Source organism: Medicago sativa, chromosome 4, assembly GCF_051527215.1.
Source record: "Medicago sativa cultivar Bolivia chromosome 4, Bolivia_mono, whole genome shotgun sequence".
Lineage (NCBI taxonomy): Eukaryota > Viridiplantae > Streptophyta > Magnoliopsida > Fabales > Fabaceae > Medicago > Medicago sativa.
This window is the reverse complement of record NC_140752.1, coordinates 31,785,035-31,805,909: the sequence shown is the minus strand read 5'-3', so window position 1 is coordinate 31,805,909 and position 20,875 is coordinate 31,785,035. Positions and strand designations below refer to the sequence as shown.

Here is a 20,875-nt window from a genome sequence, read left to right as displayed (position 1 = left end):
GCTGAAAGGCCATGAGGACGGCCGTTGGGCATAACAAACCGAGCATCAGTAGCCACAGTAGACAGTGGGATAGAGGGAATCACCTCAGCAGTAACTGGAACAGAAGTGGCTGGTTGTTCCTGTGCAGCCATCATAGCGGACATAGCGTCATGAGCCTTAGCCAAGTCTTCTTTCATAGCAGCCAATTCGGCACGGAGCTGAGCATTTTCTTCTTCAAAGTTAGCCATCATCCTTCTCTTGTGAAATCTTGTCTGATGAATTCTGTCTGGTTGGTAGACTTTGCGAACACGAGCCACTTTTCAGACTGCGGCGGACAAAACCAGGAGGCAATGAGCATGAGAGAAGCTTTTTGTGACCAATGAATGCATATGATGCATGAAATGTGTTAATGCATATGCAAAAAGACTCTTTTTGTGTTACCGAAGGGTTTTAGACAAATTATAAACTTGTAAACATTACTAAACAACAATTAACATAAACGGGAATCAAACAACTAACATATAGTTTTACAAGACAAATCCAACATGAACAAATGGAAATAACAACAGGAAATGGAAATCCTCAAGCATAGGAAGTGGAAGCATCATCCTCAGACTCAGACTCATAGCTGCAGTATCGTGCATAGAAGTCACGGGCACCCCTAGCCCTCTTAGAGTCTCTCATAAGCAACCTATCTTTCTCTTCAATCTCTCTCTTAGCCTTAGCTAAATCTTTCTTCAGTGTCAAGACCTCATGAGTCTTCTGCTCATCCTTTCCATCCAAAGTCATGATCAAGTTCTCAGCCTCATAGTATCTAGCCCTCCACTGATGCTTCTCCCGACTCTCCATAGCTAGATGCTCCTGATACATCTCCTGGGTAGGTGGGAGTAGAGGCAAAGGCATGGTAGGAACAGATTCAGACACATATCTCATAGAGGGGTAAGGCATACCAATCTCCTCAGCTTGGTTTATCACCCACTGTGTATAGGCCTCATGAGCAATACCGGACCTTACACCCATATGCTTCACCTCTTTCTTCCGAAGCTTAGTCCAAGCTTCCATGAAATCCTCTCTTATTCCTGTGGGAGCATTGGAGTAGTGAAAGAAGTAAGGAGCTGTAGCAAGATTGATGGGCTTATCTTTCATCGGAAAACCAAATTGTCGCAAAGCAAGCTCCGGGTTATAGTTAATTCCACCCCGGGTACCAAGAAGAGGTACATTAAGAAACTTTCCACCACCAAAGATAATTTCCTTAACCCTAGAAGCGGGAGTGAACCAAACCACTTCATTAGGAGTGAGAGCCATAATCCTCTGTGAAATAGACCAATTCTCCGGATTGGCGTGGAAAGACTCCGGAAGGTGCGAAATAAACCACCTATAGAGGAGAGGCACACAACAAAGAATGTAGCCACGACCCTTGCCGGAACGATCATGAATAGCATGGTATGTGTCAGCTAGCAAAGTAGGAACCGGATTCTTGGAGTGGAAGATCATAATAGCATTCATGTCCACGAAGCCATCAAGATTCGGAAAGAGAATAAGCCCATAGATGAGAAGTGCAAGAATAGCCTCGAGAGTGTCCTGACAAGTGGTATTGAGGTTGGCTTTCCCAAGAAGATACTCTGAAGTGAACCCTCGGATGCGTGCTTTAGTGACAAGATTCTTGGAGACATCGGTGGTCTTGAGATAGAGATCCTTAGCAGTAACCAATGGAGTAAGAGGAGGCTCAAGTCCTGAGAAAGGTACCCCCTTAGCAATAGACAGATCCATCAAGGAAGAATAAGCCTCTAGAGTAGGCACCAGCTGAAAGTCCGGAAAAGTAAAGCACCGATACTTCGGATCATAGAATTGCACTAGAGTGTGCACAAGCTTCTCATCCACATTAGTATGAAGAATAGGAAGTAAAGCCCCGTAACGACGTCGGAAACCAGTCGGATCCTCAATCTTGAGTGCCAAATCTCTCAAACTAGCCAAATCCACTTCCTTGAACTTGTAGGAATTAGTCCTCTTCATTCCTACAATGTTTACAAATTCAACTTGTCTAAGCCCTTCGATAACAATGCATGGAAAAAGTTTATGCATGTATGCATGTATGCATGAATGCATGATTATGTTCAAGTTCGGAGAAAACATGGTGGGTTGAAGTTCAAAGTCGAGGAGTCACGGGTGGACACGGTGTCCGGTGAAGCTAGGGCTTTAGGATAATAGTAACCGGGTTCTAAGAAGGTTCCCAAGTTGCAACCTCTCCGACGTATCTCATGGTGTCACGAGACAACACTCGCTCCATGATTATCCGTGGAAGGTCTAACTTGAGTGTAGCATCGCGTGACGACTAAAACTCGAGACAACACTCGGTTTAGCCTCCGCACTACGTCCTAGAAAATGGCCATGGATGGGTTTGGTTATCTACGGTTCATAGCGTCATAGAACAATTAGAAGTAAAGTGCCTAAACGCGACAACACGCGCCGACAACATCACCCCCAAAATGCCTCAGCTATGTGGGATTGATCGCATAATCCAAAACACGAGGCAACCCCCGGAATGAATTGTCGATTATATCCCTCCTAAATCCTAAATTCACTCAGCCCGGGTGCAGGACTTTTGATATTCTCACCCCACACGTTTGCAAGAAATTAAACATTTATTCACATGGGAAAGCAAGTAAAAGAAACAAGTAAAAATACAAGCGCAAGCGTGGAAATAAAGACTAGGCGTAACTCTCGAATTCCCCATGAAGTCGCCAGCTGTTTTATCTTGGTTTTCGGGTGTCAAACATTGATTACGTTTGAACCTTTTAAACCGGTGATATCTTATTTTTTCTTGGGAAGGGAAAAAGTAAGCAAAACCCTTGAGAATCGAGGTCCGGGAGTTGTTTTCGCTACGGGAAGGTGTTAGGCACCCATAACGACTATAGTATCCTATAGGAACCGTCTTTAATTTCTACGCACGCGCTTTATTTTTAAATGCTATTTTGAAAGTGTTTATTTAAACCTAAGAGTTTCTAAGTGAAGAATTGGAGGGAGAAGAATGTGTTTGAATTTTTATTTTAGTTGAATTGAAGGAATTTTGTTCCTTGCCTACGTACCCGTTTAAGGGATCAAATCCACCGTAGTTCTCTCTCAAAAAATGTTTTTGTTTTTGTTGGTTGATTTTAAATTTGAAAATGGAGTTTTGAAGAATAGAAAGAGGCCTCAAGGGCATGAGATTTAGAAAAGAGTGGAGTTTGATTAGTTATTTGCAAAAACAAGTCAAAGTGTGATTAAAATTTATTGAGATTTGATTAAGAAAACGAAAAGGAAAATCAATGGGGTTTTGACCCCAAAGTTTATTGTGAAAAAGATTTGAGTGAAGTTTGTTCATATTTTTTGGAAAATTGGTTTTTTCTAAGTCTAAAGCCTAAACATACATCTAAACATACAATCCTAAACATACATCTAAACATGCATATTCTAACTATATAGTGATGTGTGTGCATGTGTCGGTGCTTGTGTCGGTGTACATCATTAGAGTCCATTGTCCTTTACATCACACCCTAGATACATTCTATGGCCTCTTTGCCAAGAAATTAAAAGTGCATAAAGGAAAATATTACAAAAACTCCTAAATGTTTACATTCTAACTTTGGTACAAATTAAATTGCAAGAAAGAAATAGAGATGAATATGGGATGAAGTGGAGATGCTTATGAAATGATGAAACATGAAATGGAAGGAGTTAGTAGCACAAGATATAAAGCAAGTCAAAGCTACCATCACAAATGTAATGAAAATTAGCATAAAAAAAACAAGCAAAACAATGTGAAATAAGCCTAAAATCCTATTATCAATGCAAGACTTGAGTGTGACCCATAATCCTCACAATTCAACATGCTTTCAAGGTATAAAAATCCAGGTTTTAAAATGAGGGTCCGAGTGTCATTGCCAACTTTGCATTTTTTATGTGAATTTAGACTTATTTGCACCATTTATTCACAAAACAAAACTTGCCAAGCAAGCAACCAATCATCACATGCACATGTCCAGCAAAAAAACACATTCAAACAGTAGTAAAAATCCTCATAAAATCATCCGTCATGAACCACAAACATTTATCAAGGGTTGGAATTGGAATCAAGCAAATTTCATTTATTTCTTAGCATAAAATACCACAAAAATAGTAGGAAAGCTAACACCTTATTTTTTAACCAATTTTAATGTGTAAAATTTGTCACAAGAGACCACAAAATTATCAAGAAAATTATATGAATTTTTTTAGGAATTTTAGACTAAAAAGTGCAAGAAAATTACTAATTCTAACAAAAATAGGAAAGAAAACTATACATATTTTTTCAAATTTTATTATGTGAAAATATCACAAAAAAACATCAAGAATATCATCAAGAACCTATGGAAAATTATTTGGAATTTTGTGGAGAGTTTTAGACACGTAGAAGGTTCAAATAGCAAAAGGCAGTATAGGAATAGCAAGAAATCATAAAAGAAGGGAACCTGCACAAAAGTCCAGTCCAGGCCCAAGGCTGCAGATGGATCTTGGACTATCCAAATGCCTCAGAGGCGTTGGATTGATCCAAGTCTGTCAAAACCCTAGATCTGAAGGCTGGAATTGCAAGGCGCATAGTAACACAGATTAGGCACACAGTAGGAACGGATCTAGGCCATACACGTCACCATCTAGTGAATCAAACGGTCAGGATTAAAGGATAGGTTGAACCAAAGGGTGAACCAGACTGGTTTATGTGAACCGGTCCGGTTCACCTCTTATATATACTTAGGGGCCGGTTCAAACATCACAACTCACCTCTCTTTCTCTCACTAAACCTCTCTTAGAGAGAGAAGCTCTGCAATACTTCTCTTCTTCTCCGACGAGAAGGATTTCTCCGGTACGGTTGCCGGTGGCGGTTTCCGTCACCGGAGAGTCAAAACTTAACCGATCTTGCATTTTCTTACATCATTCTCTTCGTCTCTCTCTCCTCTATTAGAATATGTAACTCTTTTTCTTAAGAACTCTCAAATAAAACCTAGATCTACATTTTTTGAATCGATGAAAACTTTTTCAAAAGAAAGAGAGAGAGGAGAACGATGATACCTCAGTTTTAATCGGAGATTTGGGACAAGAATCACGTCGGAGAGCTTGAAATCCTCTTTGAATCGGTGAGTTTCTGGATCTTCGTATTTTCACCGAAAATAAATCGGTGAAAAGCTTCGTATTCTTCTTCTCTCGCTTCGTCTCTGTGAATTTGCTCAAACTGACACTGATTCGCTTCGATCCCTCTTCTTCTCACTATTCGTCTCTGTGATCGTTCAAAATTGCTACCTCGATAGTGAGTTTGAGCTCGTATTGCAGAGAAGAAAGTTCGATGATGAGATTTTCTCAGAAAATCACTGAGAACTGATGCAAATCAAACGAACTCTCTCTTCGAAATTGGAGCTATCTTGACTAAGCTTCTGTGAAATTTGTGTCGAATTCATAAGATTGATGATGAATTTCGTGAGGATCAGTGGAGAATTGAGGTTGAATTGTGATGGTTTTGTAGAATTTGGATGAAGATTGATACGGTTAGGGTTTAAAGTTCATGTGTTCTTGATGAATTTTCTGGAAATTTTTGCGTGTTTGATCCTTGTGATTTTGGAGAGAGATTGTGGTTATGTTTATGAGTTGGCGTGTATTGAATGGGTCTGTGATGATTTGGCCCCTTTTATAGACTGACACTTGGACAGGCTGGACCAATGGAATAGTGACACCTGGACTAGACTTGTAACTGACTGGACCAATGCAAAAACGCCACTTGGACATGGGCTTTGTAACAAACTCTTGGGACTTTTCTGCAATTTAACTAAAATTTGAGGACCAGACTGCAATTAAAAAAAAACTAAAAACAAAAGCTTGAGACTTAAAGGACTGGAACGTAATTTTTAAAATTTTGAGGGACTGAAATGCAAATAATAATAAAATTTTGAGTAAAATTGGGAAATTGGAAAAAACGTAAAGTGAAACGATTAAAATTTGACAAAACGGACTAAAATGAACCAATGGCCTAAATGAGGTACTTTAAAGTACCTCTCTGCCGAAATTTCGTGTGAAATGACCAAAATGCCCCTGGGGCTGAAAACGACTAAAAATGACTTAGATGCAATTGAAAAATGGATTTTTAACAGACATTGAATCAGAGACTCATACAAGCAAAATTAAAAGACTCAGAGACAATTTTTAGGATTTAAACAGGGCTTTGGCACATGAAAAGACCAAAATGCCCCTAGGGGCAAAACTGACTCAAAATGACTTCAAATGCAATTTTCGGCAAGGGTTTCGACATAGAATGAAACAGAGACTTATTCTAACCAAATGAAAAGACTCAAACAAATTTTTAAAAGACTGAGAGAAATTTGACATAGGAAATGACTAAAATACCCTTACATGTAAATTTTGCAAATAACATTGAAATAAAATGCAGAGAAAGATGCAATTGATCAGAGACATATCAAATGACTTATAATGCAAGAAAAGAAGAATTGACTAGTATTTTTAGGTCCAAAATTAGGGTATAACACCGAGGATTAACTTGATGCTTCCTCATTTTTCTTGTTGGTTTTGGAGTCTAATTGTAGGCTCTGATTAGGACCTTGGTCGGGAGTTTATTTTTATGTTATCTGTTGGATTATGTTGTGGACCTGGAGTTTTTATTTGATGTATTCTGAGATTGAGATATGTTGCTGAGACCTTGAGATATTTAAAGATGTTGTTATTATTCCGTTGCGAAACTTTTATGAAAATTGAATTATGCATGTTTTGAGTTATTGATGACGTAGCACCTTGAATACATATGAATAATTGTCTTATTTATATTAAATATCGTACGTGGGGTTCAAGGGTGTTACAATCATTATTAGTTGTTGAAGTTCTCTCGGTTGATGTTGCTTTGAAAAGACTGCTTCTTGAAACTCGGAGTAGATAGGGGGTTTTTTTTTTTTTTTTTCCAATGTTGCCATGAAGGGAATTGTTACATCTACATCTTTCAAAAAGTTTAGTAGTAGTTTCAATTTTTGGTCATCAATCCTTTCCTTTTTTGACATTTCAGATTTGTTTGTTATCCTTGGTGTGTCATGGTTTGCTCCCATTGTTCGAGTATTGTTAACCTATTCCACATAATGAATCAAACTCGAGGAAATCAAATGTAAACTAAGAGTATCAAAATAAAACTTTTCTAAATTAAATCTAACTAAAAATAGCAACTGAAAATAAAAATAAAAATAAACTAATGATTACTTGATGTAATAAGTAAAGCGAATTACCTTGTCTAAACTAAAACTAATGGATCGTGACGGTGGTACGAGTTGGGTGTCTCTCAAGCACAACACCAAGTTCTTTAATAGTTTCATCGACTCTATTTGGGGATTCAAACACAAGTTTTTTGTTACCCGTCCAAACAACATGACGGTTTTGGACAATGTTATAAGGATGAGCCATCGTTCTCAGCCCAACAAAATGTTTACATGGAAGAGATCATGTAGTTCCCTTTTCACTAGTCGAAGAACCAATTCAATAGTCATACTAAGGAGTTTACCTATAGTTACAAGTAGTTCAATGCTAGTGAGACTGAAGACTATGATAAGCTTCAGGTGTATCCTTCTAGTTTGTCTCAATATACGCTTATAGACAGTAAGAAAGAGACATTCTATGATTTTGAGGGTGTTCCTCTTACGATACCTCCTTACATAGATACTTTCAAACTTGTGAGGTGTTTGACCGCCAAATAGGCGAGGACCTTGCTAGGTATATGTTTTTAATTACCTTATCTTTTTGTCTGTTGTGTGTTCGTTAGTTTTTAAATAAATTTATTTCATTTCTTTTTTCAACCTACATGCCGAACATGTGAGAAAAGCTCATGAAGCTCTCCGAGAAGGGAAAAAGTAAACTACCTCCTTCAAAGAATTAGAATCCTAACCACTTGACCAACTTGATAAAGGGTTTGGGCTCAAGGGAAGTTCCCCAATCTTGAAGGCCATAACCATAAACCAAGTTGGTACCTTCGAGCGTCAGTTGATTGACATGGATGAATCTCTCCAAAAAAGGGAGAGAATTGAAGTAGCTTAGGAGAAGCGGACTCTGTTCAAAGAAGAGGTCTTTTAGATTCGTGACGGGTCAGTGTTAACACTATTGGGTGTCTAGTCGATGATAGCTACTTCAAATTCTCATTTTACCACTTTTTTTATGGCGAGCAAATATCTTTTGTTTGATGATTAGTTCTTTTAAAATCACTTCACTTCACTTCATTTTACCACTTTGCTTTTCTCGTAGATTGTCGTTGTCTGTTTTGAAGTCGGTTGACATCATCATCATCCAATTAAGTATGTCTAGTTTGACAGTATGACGACTTCCTTTCCATATGTTAGGAAGAAATTCTCATGTGGTTGAATGAGGAGTGGTGTGATAGGCACATAATACAATGTGCAATTCCTCGACCTAGTTTCCCTTCATGTCATCTAATTTTTGTCGTAATCCTCGAAAGATGACTCGATTAGCTGATTCAACCTACACATTTGTTTGGGGAGGCTCTACATAAATGAAATATTGTTTGATCTTCAAATTCTTTGTGTTCATGAAATTTTCGATCAATGAATTGAGTCTCATTGTCTGTGACTACAATTGTTGATATCTTGGAGACAGTGAAATGTCTCTTTCAGGAAATCATAGAATGTCTAAGCACGGGCTGAATTTACGTACTTCTTAATTTCACTTTTATGGACAGTGATATGCTAGCGAGGATATTTCTTTTGAACAAACGGAGAACATTGCTCGATGTAATTTTGGCTAGAGCTTTTTTATCAATCTAGTTCATTGAGTAGTCGACGACAACTATTAGATATTTGATCTGTCATGCAGCTTTAGAGATAGGTCCTAGTAACCCGATTCCCCGCCGGGCAAAAGACCATGGTGAGGTGAGCGTTGTTAGCTCAGTAGCCATCTCCCCAACTAAATTTCCGCTTACAAAACTGAATTTTATGAGTTTTAAGACACGTAAATTTTTGCATACTAAAGTTCTAGGTTTTTTTTTTTTTTTTTCCTCATAAAATGCAAGTTAAGACAAGTAAATTTTCACTTACAAAACTAAATTACAGAATGCAAAAGAAAAAGACACAGAAAACGACAGCGATGTGTTCCCATTATTGTTTACTAAAGTGATGTGTTCACTATTAAGAGTTTTTATATACATTTTCTTACAACTAATTGCAAATTTGCAACTTGCAAGAGTAGAGTAACATAAACAAAAAATAAAATAAAATAAAATAAAAAGAAACTACGGTACATATACTAAAGAATTATCATCATTGAAATTGAACACTTCGTTCCATGTCATCATATCTCCGAAAATGGACCCCACCCTTGTTGGGCTCATTAGAGGAGCATCTTTCACATCCCAAAACGACGTCGTCGAAACACCCTCTTCTTCTTTCCACCACTCCATCATCTCAATGGAAAAATCATTAACATTATTATTTTCACTAGTAATAATATCATCACTACTATTGATAATATTATTATTATTTTCATTCATTTTTGTTTCCAAAGAAGAAGAAGAGGGTGTAACTCCACGTAATTGTTCTTGTTGTTGGTGGCTACGTTGATGAGCTGCTTTAGAAGCAGCAGATTGAATATCTCTCCTAGAAGAAGAAAGAGGACGTGGTAGAAACTCAACTTCTTCAGGAAAATTAAGACTAGCTGAATTTCCTTTCAAGAAGAAAGCTGCTGAGTCATAAGCACGGGCTGCCATTTCAGCTGACTCGAATGATCCAAGCCATATTCGAGTTTTCTGACCTGGCAGCCTTATCTCAGAAACGTAGCGTCCCCAGCTACGTTTCCGGACTCCGTGAAATGTTGAATCACCTTTTCTCGAGCTTCGTTTTGTTATCGAGCCGGGTCGAGCTTCAGTTTGAGATTGAGATTCCTTTGTGATGGACATGAGAAATGAGAAAAGGAAAATTGAGTGTTGTGGTTTAATGCTTTGAATATTGAGGTTGTGTGTGGGGGTTTATGTAGACACTAGATGGAGTGTGTATGGTTTGTGAAAGTGTGTGAACTGTTTGTGTAGCACTGGATCTAGCTGGAAATTTTGGTGGATCCCACTGGATTCTACTTTGAAAATGATGTTGAATAAGCACATATCATAATTATCCGGATCGATACTTGGGTAATAATATATGATGTCTTTTTTTTTTTTGTTTTAAAAAGAATTTAGTTTAAGGTAAATTAACTGATATTTTCTTTTTATACTTCTTTTATTTCATGATATAAAGTTTTTTTGAGGAAAAGTTATCTCATTTTATAATATAATCAAATATTAATTCTTTTTTTGTTGATATATAATTTTTTTAGGAGATATCATTAATTATTTACTAGAAACTTTTTTTAAAGGAGATTTGCTAGAAAATTATGTAGTTGATATATAAACCATTTAAAGCTAATGGTATAGTTGTGATATGATTTTGATTTTCATAGCATTCTAATACAACTCTTTTGATATATTTGTCTCATTTTATAGGACATCCTTTAAATCTTTAACAAATCCATCAATATCATAAGTCATTTTCGAAAAACAAATGTGTATCACTATTTATTCATATCATTTTAAAATACTAGTTATCTACACCCTCCGGTCACTAATATAAGCAAAACTTTGTATTTTAGATTCATTCAATTAATGATGTATATGGTCTTTATTATAGACCACATACATCATTTAATGAATGAATCTAAAATACAAAATTTTGCTTATAATAGTGACCGGAGGGTGTACTCCCCCGGTCCTATTTATAGGAGAAAGTTAAGTCAACAAAAATTAATGTATTTGAACTGAATTTTTAACTAGATACATCAACTTTTGTTGACCCAAGTTTCTCTTATAAATAGGACCGGAGGAGGTATTAATTATTTTTTTACTATGCCTTTTATTCTAATCTCATTTTTAACTAGAGTAATTAATTATAATTTTTTTATGAAAAATAATTATTAAAATAGATTGAGGGAAAATACTATTTTTTTGTTTGTTATTAATACGAAGTTCCACCATCGTTTAACAATGACTAATCTTCGTCAGAAAACATAAGGGACATGTAAGGTGGATTATGTGTCCCAATCAAATTTTCTCCATATGTAATAGCCATAGATTGAACTTATGATCACTTGCTTAATAAACTCAAATCTTTTACCACTTGAATTAATTTATTATCGGTAAAATACAATATTTTTCATTAAACATATTATATTAATTGCATTCATGTACAAAAACCATAAATGACTAATAATATTGGATGGAACATATATGTATTTCTTTACCAAAATCCTTCTAAAATATAAAACTTAACATGAAAATTGGGCTTTTCGGTAATGGTGACTATGTATTTTAGTTTTTAAGCAACAATCATTTTTTAAGGGCTTCTAAACACGTAATCTAATATATAAATATAATATGATTGTGAATGATTTATGTTTTCTCTATATTTTTGTTCATGAATATGATAAGACAACATTATATTATAATTTTAAGATACTAATCAAAATCTATTGGAGTTTTTTTATTTTGTACCTGAAAAATAAATAATATATAATCGCAGATCTATTCCAATAATAACGATCAGATAATCTTGTCATATAAACATGCATGTTAGTAAATAATGAATGATTATAATCAAAAGAAGTGTCCTAATTGTTCACTTAACTTAGGTAGATCCTAGTTCCATGCAAACTTTTAACAGTACATGTGCTTATCAACTAGGCTTAATAGGATTTGTCTCCTCAAAAAATGTTACATTCCATCCTCCATTTTGTCAATTAGTTGGAAGTTTATCACTTTATCATGCCAAGTAAGTTAGGTTACACTAACTAACACAATTCAATTACTGTTAATTTTGTCAAGTAACTTTTTAGTTCGTTCTTAGCAATTTCTTAACAATAATTTTTAACAGCTCACTTCCATATTTGTACCTTTCATCAAGATAATGTTAAATTAGTTAGGTTTTGAATAAATATTGATAAATATTCTACTCAATATCCTAGTTAACTTGGTACTGTTATTCTATGAATTCATAGATTATTTAATCTGTACTATACAACTAGCAAATTAACCGTTCAATATATAACGAGGTTTTAGTTTTTAGAAATAATAAATTAATAAACTAGATAAATACAATTAAAATATTACAGGTAAAATAAAATATCAATTACAAATTTTGTATTGATTGGTTTTAGAATTATACCAAGGTTAATTAAAGTCTATTTTAAGAGATTAAGCAAGTCTTTCAGTCATTTGAAAAGAACGCAACTCAAGAATTTGTAACAACAAATTATCAACTCATGATCAACTTCTTGATAGTATTAAGCTCCGTTCATGGTGGTGGCTGAAGACAATTAGCCCAGATTTTTCTTTTGCTTTTCATTTGTGGTGGTCTTCGCCGTTCCTTTGCATGGGATATTCATCTTTGTAGTTGAGACTCTTGTTTCTTTTTTGTATTGTTTTTGTTTGGTGTTTTAACTCTTTGTATTATTGTTCCTTTTTAGGCACATCTTGTGTTTAATTGGGACATTTTGTTTATTATATATTATATTTGGCTTCTTAAAAGAAAGAGATTAAGCAATTAGGTAAAAAAAGATTAAGCAAGTATTATTTGGTTTATATATTGATTAAATGCATGTTTGAGTAAGTTTTTTATGAAATAATATTTTTAAATGTTTTGAATATTTTAAAAAAAAAATTAGAAGCACCAGAAACTAAATCAATTTGTAACTTTTTTTTTTCTTTCTGACGTAAACCCAAACTTGATCATATCCGAACACACTCTTACCCTGATGATAACTTATATTTATACTATTTTGACTATTCAAAATGTGACATTTTTAGTTTTATCCAAAAATATGTAAACATTTTTATAAGAATAATGATATTTGTGCAAACTTTTAAAACAGTCTTTTTTTCCTTCTTTTTTTGGAATAAAAATAATATAGAGAGGAAGGGAGAGAAATACTCCCTCCGTCCCGGAATATCTGACTCATTTTCTAAAAAAAAGTGTCTCAAAATAACTGAGTCATTTCAATTTTCAATACAACTTGCATCATTTCCAATACAATATAACTCTAATTAATACTACTTTCATCATTCCCAATACAATATATTCCACTTTCCCCTTTATTTATACATTTTTCTTAATCTGTGTGAAAAACCAAACTGACTCAGATAAAACGGGACGGAGGGAGTAGAAAGTAAGAATTCAATGAAAATATGAGAGAGAAGTATCATAAATATTGTTTTCAAATGATTGTATAAATATCACTTCTATTTTTATAAAGAAACACAATTCGATCACTCAACATTTTCCTCACGTACGATTATTAGTACAAAGTAATATACTAAAAAATTTCCCAAATGAGAGAATGAGTAGCTCATGTACGATTGAGTTAAAATCTTAAAAGAAATAACAATCCATAGAAAATAAAAATATCATGTTATCATGTTAAAAATTCACTAAAAATCCTACAAAATTCATCTTATTAAACAATCTCTCGAAATTAAAATGTTTTTGGATATCACGAGACCTTTTTAAAGTTACAAAGAATTTTGATTGAATACCACATGATTTTTTTTTAAATTATAAAGAGTTTTGATTAAATATCACAAAAAAAATTTAAGTTATAAAGAGTTTTGAACGAATACCCTAAGGCTCTATTTGGATAACTTAAAACTAACGGGGAAAAATGAGACCGAACAGAATGAAATGAAATGGAGCGGAATAGAACAGAATAAAAATTATAGGCCAAATACCTCCCTGGGTCCTTTAAGTTTCACGTTTGTAACAGATAGGTCCTTTAAGTTTCAAAGGTTACAAATAGGTCCTTTAAGTTTCTAAGGTTTCAGATAGGTCCTTTAAGTTTCGAGTTTGTTTCAGATAGGTCCTTTCTATCAACCTCCGTTAAGGACCTATCTGAAACCTTAGAAACTTAAAGGACCTATCTGTAACCTTTGAAACTTAAAGGACCTATCTGTTACAAACGTGAAACTTAAAGGACACAGGGAGGTATTTGGCCTAAAAATTATATTCCATTGTTTGGAAAATTGACGGAACGAAATGAGTTATAACTTTTTTATTTCAATTTTACCCTTTATTTTAAAAAAAAAACATCATGCTAAAAAAGGAGAAATTAACAAAGTCCTACCATTTCATTGAAAATTTTGGAAATTTAATTTTTTGTTTTGTTTTGTTGCAAGTGTCTGCAGTAGAATATTACTAGTGGATAAGAAAAAAAGACACATAAATGAGTAATGTGCGAATCGTTATCACAAACGCGTTAAGCCAGCTGGTTTTTGATTTGAAGAAATAAAAACACCAGCAAATTGAGTTGAGAAATAGTAATACAAATAACACTATACGAATATATTACTACCTCCGTCCCAATTTAATTGACCTACTTTGGTTTTTCACACAGATTAAGAAAAGTGTATAAATAAAGGGGAAAGTGAAATATATTGTATTGGGAATGATAAAAGTAGTATTATTTAGTGTTATATTGTATTGGGAATGATGAAAGTTGTATTGAAAATTGAAATGGGTCAGTTATTTTGGGACACTTTTTTTTAGAAAATGGGTCAGTTATTCCGGGACGGAGGGAGTAATAGATTGATGCATGGCAGCGAAGGTATAGGCAATGAGTGATTACCTCAAAACGTGTGGACTATAAAATATCTTAGTCAAAATTCAGAAACTACAAAGTACGTACGTACTTATAATTGTCCTTCCTTCCCAAATTTGCAGGATTTACTCATGACCTTGTCCTGTCGTATCCATTAATGCTACAAAACAACAATAACTAGGGGTGGCCCTCCTTAAAAAAAAAATAAAAAAATCAAACAAAATGGGTTTGTACAATGTCGATGAAGTTTTGATGAAAATAGGTATTAAATGAATAATTGTATATGTTAATATATTTTCAAATATGCACGACCATAGACTAAAATTTAGAGCGTAAAATCAAGTCTTGGTTATGGAAGAACGTATACAAGAGCAATTGGAATTGAAAGAGAAGCTAAAGTTCTGAAAGAGAATCTGAAGAACACCAGACTTCAGATTCCAAATATGAAGTCTCTAAAGGACATGTCAAACTTGTCGTCCTCTGAAGATGTCACCATCAAAATCAGATAGTACATTTTGTCTTCTTCTAACCATGTGCAGAAACAGACAAAGAATTTTAAAGACAATTGGACTGAACATATAATTCCTTTTGAAGCAAAAGAATTTAAAATGTATTTCCAACGACATTAACCAAATCAAGAAATATTCCAACGTTCATGATCAAGCTTCTCAAAGACTCTAATATATACGCTGACACTTCTCTAAGGTCTCTTATTTCCTTCTCTATATAAGTAGTTGAATACTTGAAGAAATGAACAAGACTCTGCAATTTTTATAAGTGTCATTACTCTGCCAAATTGAAAAGCGTATAAACACTTAAGAATTTCTTATAAAGTTCATATCTTAGAAATTCTAAAGTCTTAAAAGTCTTACTCTGTTTTGTAATTGTTTACACCTCTGATTGTATATAAAGTGTAAAACCAAACAATCTTTATTTGATTAAGCTAGATTGTAAGAAGTCTCTTTCATATGTGGTTGAGCATTTGGAAGTCTCTTGCTTGTGTCCTTGAGCATTTGGAAGTCTCCTGCTTGTGTCCTTGAGCATTTGTATTCTTAGTGTTTATAGTGAAAATCTCTTGGGAGTACAAGGGGACTGAACTGCTCTCGGATTGTGAGAGGAACTATTATAATTGCTTTGTGTCTTTCTTTCTTTCTCTCTCCCTCTGTGTTTGATTTTATTCGTTGTATTCAAAACCTACATCAGACCCTTACTAGTAAAACACTTAGAATTTTTTTGAAAAAAGCTAACACAATTCAACCCCCCCCCCCCCCCCTTGATTTTCTCACCTTCAGTTGGTACCAGAGCATAGTCTGTGCTCAACTACTTAACCATGTCACAGAAAAGATCTTAAGAGAAAAACCATGTTTACTTCTGAACCTAACCTCAACGTTAGTTCTGGTTTTAGCACTCCTGGTGCTCAAGTGTAGTATGATTACAGCAACAATACTTCTACCTCGGAAAATAACAATTATTCTGTAAGACCTCCATCTTTCAATGGAGATGCTACTTAGTTCTCATGGTGGAAAAGCAAGATGTGCATCCACATCATAGGAGTTGATGATGAGCTATTGGACATCATTGAAGATGGTGTTGGATTTTGTAACACCCATACTAGACGTATATAGAAAGTCTAGCATGTGCGTTAGTTTAGTACTGGATACATTCAAAGTTTACAACATAAAAACTTCGAATGAATATCGTTTACAACAAACGCGTTCGTACAATAAGATTATAACTCAACTTTTCTAAAGTGTAATAAAGGCATCCTTGAATATCCATATCATGCTGCAGCTGGTACGAACGAACACTTGCTGAAACATCCATCTGGCTACTAGCTTGCTAATCCATCCTGATATCTGAAACAAATAAGGATTGGGATGAGACATAATGTCTCAATGAGTTCCACCTAACCTAGGCTATAGGCAACCACGGGGGAAACCTACGGTCACCACGTGTCTACAATACAACCTGTCGGTTGATTATACGTGTGTGGGGACTTGCTTACTTAGACGGCTGTGCTTGCTAGGGCCGTCATAATATCCTTAACTTGTTATAGGTTTCACTTCTTATATGTGCCATGGCGGTCAAGGGGAATCTAAAACCGCAATGCCAAGATACGCTCTATGCATCAAGGCTTTCATATACTTCTATCATGACACGATTCTAAACCGGACGATTAGGGGAAACCTAAGATCGTCACCGACATATCTTTCTCTATTTGCTCTATGCAAACTTACGTTGTGTCTAACAACATATTCTATCTTGCTATCATACTAATTCTTGACGATCTACGTCAAGGCTCTACTGATTCTAGACGATCTGTGTCAAGGCTCTAAGACATAACATAAACATGTCTAATAAATATGCATAGTCAGGTTCATTAAGTTAGCGTTTAACAAACAAATAATATCTGAGTTCATTTTACGGAAAGCCCCGAGTGGATTAACCCCGAGCGCAATCCCTATCTAACCGATCGAACCTATCTAAGGAATAACCAACGGCACTCCTGCAGTGACGTGCGGGATCCTTACGGCTAACCCCATTTTCCCTGGTGGAAACCCCCTGAGCCAACATAGTGTGAGCCACAAGGGACACGACCACTACATCTTGTCTAAGCTTTCTATGTGAAAAGATAACTAATCGTTTCACAGCTTTATAAAGTCTTTAGTCTATGAATGCGTGAGTATTAAATCTATATACACTATCTCTTTTACCTCAGATCCTTGAACGATCCCGCTAGAGGTAAACTATATGCTTGCTTAACTTTCTATGTGAAGAGACATCTAAACCATTCACTTCGCATCTATTCAAGCATACTACTCATGTCTAACATTCTATTTCTTTACTAACTATTCTAGTTCTTGACAAGCTATGTCAAGGTTCTACTTTCATTCCCTTCCTGAATGATTGTCTTGTTACCTGATTCATAACATAATATCTCTCGATCGCCATGCTTTGCTATCTACTAGGCATGGCAATGGGGCGAGGTGGGGACGGGTTTTACATTCCCCGTCCCCATACCCGATTCTCATATACTTACCCGTTACCCTACCCATACCCAACGGGGATAAGAAATTGAACCCCATCCCCGTCCCGGACGGGTTCGGGTATCCCCGCCCCATCCCCGTCCCCGCATTGAATAAACTTTTTTAATAAAAAATAGAAGTATTTTTGCAATCTCTAGAAAAATATTGTAGTGCATTATCCAACAATATGTTCACTTTAACATTTGTTAGACCGATTGATTTAGTTGTTCCTTTTAATATCAATGGTAGGACTTTATAACACGGCAATTATCAAACAAAATAACATGGCATATCAACATAAAGTAGTTTTCTACATTTGGGACGGGTTTGGGTATGGGTTCGGGGTGGGTACCTATATACCCGTTACCCGTCCCATACCCGTGTTTTGAAATCGAGGAAAACCCAAACCCATACCCAAACCCAATCAAAGAGGGGAAAACCCGTCAAATTGGATTTGGTTCGGGTGGGTAACCACGGGTATGGGTTTTGTTGCCATCCCTACTATCTACGCCAAATACTTGCCACTTCCTCAAGAAAACTTTGCTAAAGATTATCAAAATAGGACCTTGGTTTAAGGGGTTTAATCTTATAAAAATACCACAGGGAAAAACCTCACGCGAAACTGCCAAAAACTGCCCGAAACGAGCCAACATCACACTTTGGTGCTGTCAGCTCGCCATGGCGAGTAACCACTCACAGTGGCGAGTTGGGGGCGAGAAGGACCCCCTGTTTTGACTTCCAGCTCGCCTCGCGAGCTACCAGCTCGTTGTGGCGAGTTGTGACAGTCCAGCACTTGTAAAAATGGTGTTTTTGACCCAAAAACCTCAAAACCAAGTGTCTCTATGCATATTATGACTCTAGTGGTCATAGAAAACCTCTAAAACATTTGTATGGCAAGTATTTGCAAGTAAAGCAAGCCTGACATAAAAAGGGGTAACTAAACTCTTATGTAAAAACCCTAGAAATCATAGTTATCTTACACAAGTAAAACACATAATCCCAAGGGTGGAGAACTAACTAAGAAACTCACCTAAACAAGGCTGAACATGATTCTTTAGCTTCCAAGCATCACTTCCATTTCCCACCTCAAAACCCTAGCTCTTGATCACTTGTTTTTCCTTGGCTCAAACCATTCTATCTTGGTGTTTTCTTGCAATCTAAGACATCATGATCCTTGCTTGATCATCTTTATTCCAATCCAAAGCTTCTTAACCAAAACCCTAATCTCAAGAGAATCTTTTTGTGGGGAAGAATAGAGATATCAATCCATTCCCACTTCATATTGTTTCCTTGATCATGTGAAGACCATAACATGTACAAGCTTAAGATCCATCTTTACCATAAACCAAACCCTAGCTTCATAAACTTCTCTTAGTGAGGAGAAGAAGTAGTGAAATAATCCAAAGCTTCTAGTTGTTCTTGAGGGAAAAGGAGAAGGAACCCATGATGTATGATTCATCACAACCTTAAGAATCCATGGAGAAGAAGATTTGTTGATTTGGTGAGGTAGATTTTTTTCGTTAATTAACGCAACCTAACACTCTATTCTTTAATTAGCGTAATTTGACGTCTTTAATGAAAAATAAACTTAGAAATGCATATATACAATTACAACGCTTTACTTTCAGGTGCGATCATACCAGCACTAATGCACCGGATCCCATCAGAACTCCGCAGTTAAGCGTGCTTGGGTGAGAGTAGTACTAGGATGGGTGACCTCCTGGGAAGTCCTTGTGTTGCACCTCTTTTTGCCAAAATTTCGTGTTCTTTTTGTTAATTAGCGTAATTTTACGTCGTTTTTGAAAAATAAACTTCGATTGTATTTCATTTTTTTTGTTAATTAACGCAACCTAACACTCTATTCTTTAATTAGCGTCATTTGACCTCTTTAATGAAAAATAAACTTAGAAATGCATATATACAATTACAACGCTTTACTTTCAGGTGCGATCATACCAGCACTAATGCACCGGATCCTATCAGAACTCCGCAGTTAAGCGTGCTTGGGCGAGAGTAGTACAAGGATGGGTGACCTCCTGGGAAGTCCTTGTGTTGCACCTCTTTTTGCCAAAATTTCGTGTTCTATTTGTTAATTAGCGTAATTTTACGTCGTTTTTGAAAAATAAACTTCGATTGTATTTCATTTTTTTTGTTAATTAACGCAACCTAACACTCTATTCTTTAATTAGCGTAATTTGACCTCTTTAATGAAAAATAAACTTAGAAATGCATATATACAATTACAACGCTTTACTTTCAGGTGCGATCATACCAGCACTAATGCACCGGATCCCATCAGAACTCCGCAGTTAAGCGTGTTAGTAGTACTAGGATGGGTGATCTCCTGGGAAGTCCTTGTGTTGCACCTCTTTTTGCCAAAATTTCGTGTTCTTTTTGTTAATTAGCGTAATTTTACGTCGTTTTTGAAAAATAAACTTCGATTGTATTTCATTTTTTCCGCTAATTAACGCAACCAAACACTCTATTCTTTAATTAGCGTAATTTGACGTCTTTAATGAAAAATAAACTTAGAAATGCATATATACAATTACAACGCTTTACTTTCAGGTGCGATCATACCAGCACTAATGCACCGGATCCCATCAGAACTCCGCAGTTAAGCGTGCTTGGGCGAGAGTAGTACTAGGATGGGTGACCTCCTGGGAAGTCCTTGTGTTGCACCTCTTTTTGCCAAAATTTCGTGTTCCTTTTGTTAATTAGCGTAATTTTACGTCGTTTTTGGGGAAGTCCTTGTGTTGCACCTCTTTTTGCCAAAATTTCGTGTTCTTTTTGTTAATTAGCGTAATTTTACGTCGTTTTTGAAAAATAAACTTCGATTGTATTTCATTTTTTTCTTTAATTAACGCAACCTAACACTCTATTCTTTAATTAGCGTAATTTGACGTCTTTAATGAAAAATAAACTTAGAAATGCATATATACAATTACAACGCTTTACTTTCAGGTGCGATCATACCAGCACTAGCATCGGATCCCATCAGAACTCCGCAGTTAAGCGTGCTTGGGCGAGAGTAGTAATAGGATGGGTGACCTCCTGGGAAGTCCTTGTGTTGCACCTCTTTTTGCCAAAATTTTGTGTTCTTTTTGTTAATTAGCGTAATTTTACGTCGTTTTTGAAAAATAAACTTCAATTGTATTCCATTTTTTTTGTTAATTAACGCAACCTAACACTCT

The 20,875-nt window shown here is 35.6% G+C and overlaps 1 protein-coding gene, 3 non-coding genes and 2 pseudogenes across 4 annotated transcripts; 5 read left to right on the top strand and 1 right to left on the bottom strand.

Moving 5' to 3' along the window:
* Window positions 1–9,138: 9,138 nt before the first annotated feature.
* Window positions 9,139–10,014, bottom strand: LOC146928771 (uncharacterized). The gene has a single exon (XM_085700986.1). It carries the CDS (start codon window positions 9,935–9,937, stop codon window positions 9,275–9,277), a length of 663 nt encoding a protein of 220 aa, XP_085557112.1. The 5' UTR covers window positions 9,938–10,014; the 3' UTR covers window positions 9,139–9,274.
* Window positions 10,015–19,307: 9,293 nt separating this feature from the next.
* Window positions 19,308–19,426, top strand: LOC146928770 (5S ribosomal RNA). The gene has a single exon (XR_015008885.1). It is a non-coding gene; the product is annotated as a 5S ribosomal RNA (ribosomal RNA).
* Window positions 19,427–19,623: 197 nt separating this feature from the next.
* On the top strand, window positions 19,624–19,742 carry LOC146928769 (5S ribosomal RNA). Its single transcript, XR_015008981.1, has one exon. It is a non-coding gene; the product is annotated as a 5S ribosomal RNA (ribosomal RNA).
* A 197-nt stretch (window positions 19,743–19,939) lies between these two features.
* On the top strand, window positions 19,940–20,050 carry LOC146928768 (5S ribosomal RNA; annotated as a pseudogene).
* A 197-nt stretch (window positions 20,051–20,247) lies between these two features.
* Window positions 20,248–20,366, top strand: LOC146928767 (5S ribosomal RNA). The gene has a single exon (XR_015008795.1). It is a non-coding gene; the product is annotated as a 5S ribosomal RNA (ribosomal RNA).
* A 277-nt stretch (window positions 20,367–20,643) lies between these two features.
* Window positions 20,644–20,760, top strand: LOC146928766 (5S ribosomal RNA; annotated as a pseudogene).
* Window positions 20,761–20,875: the final 115 nt, after the last annotated feature.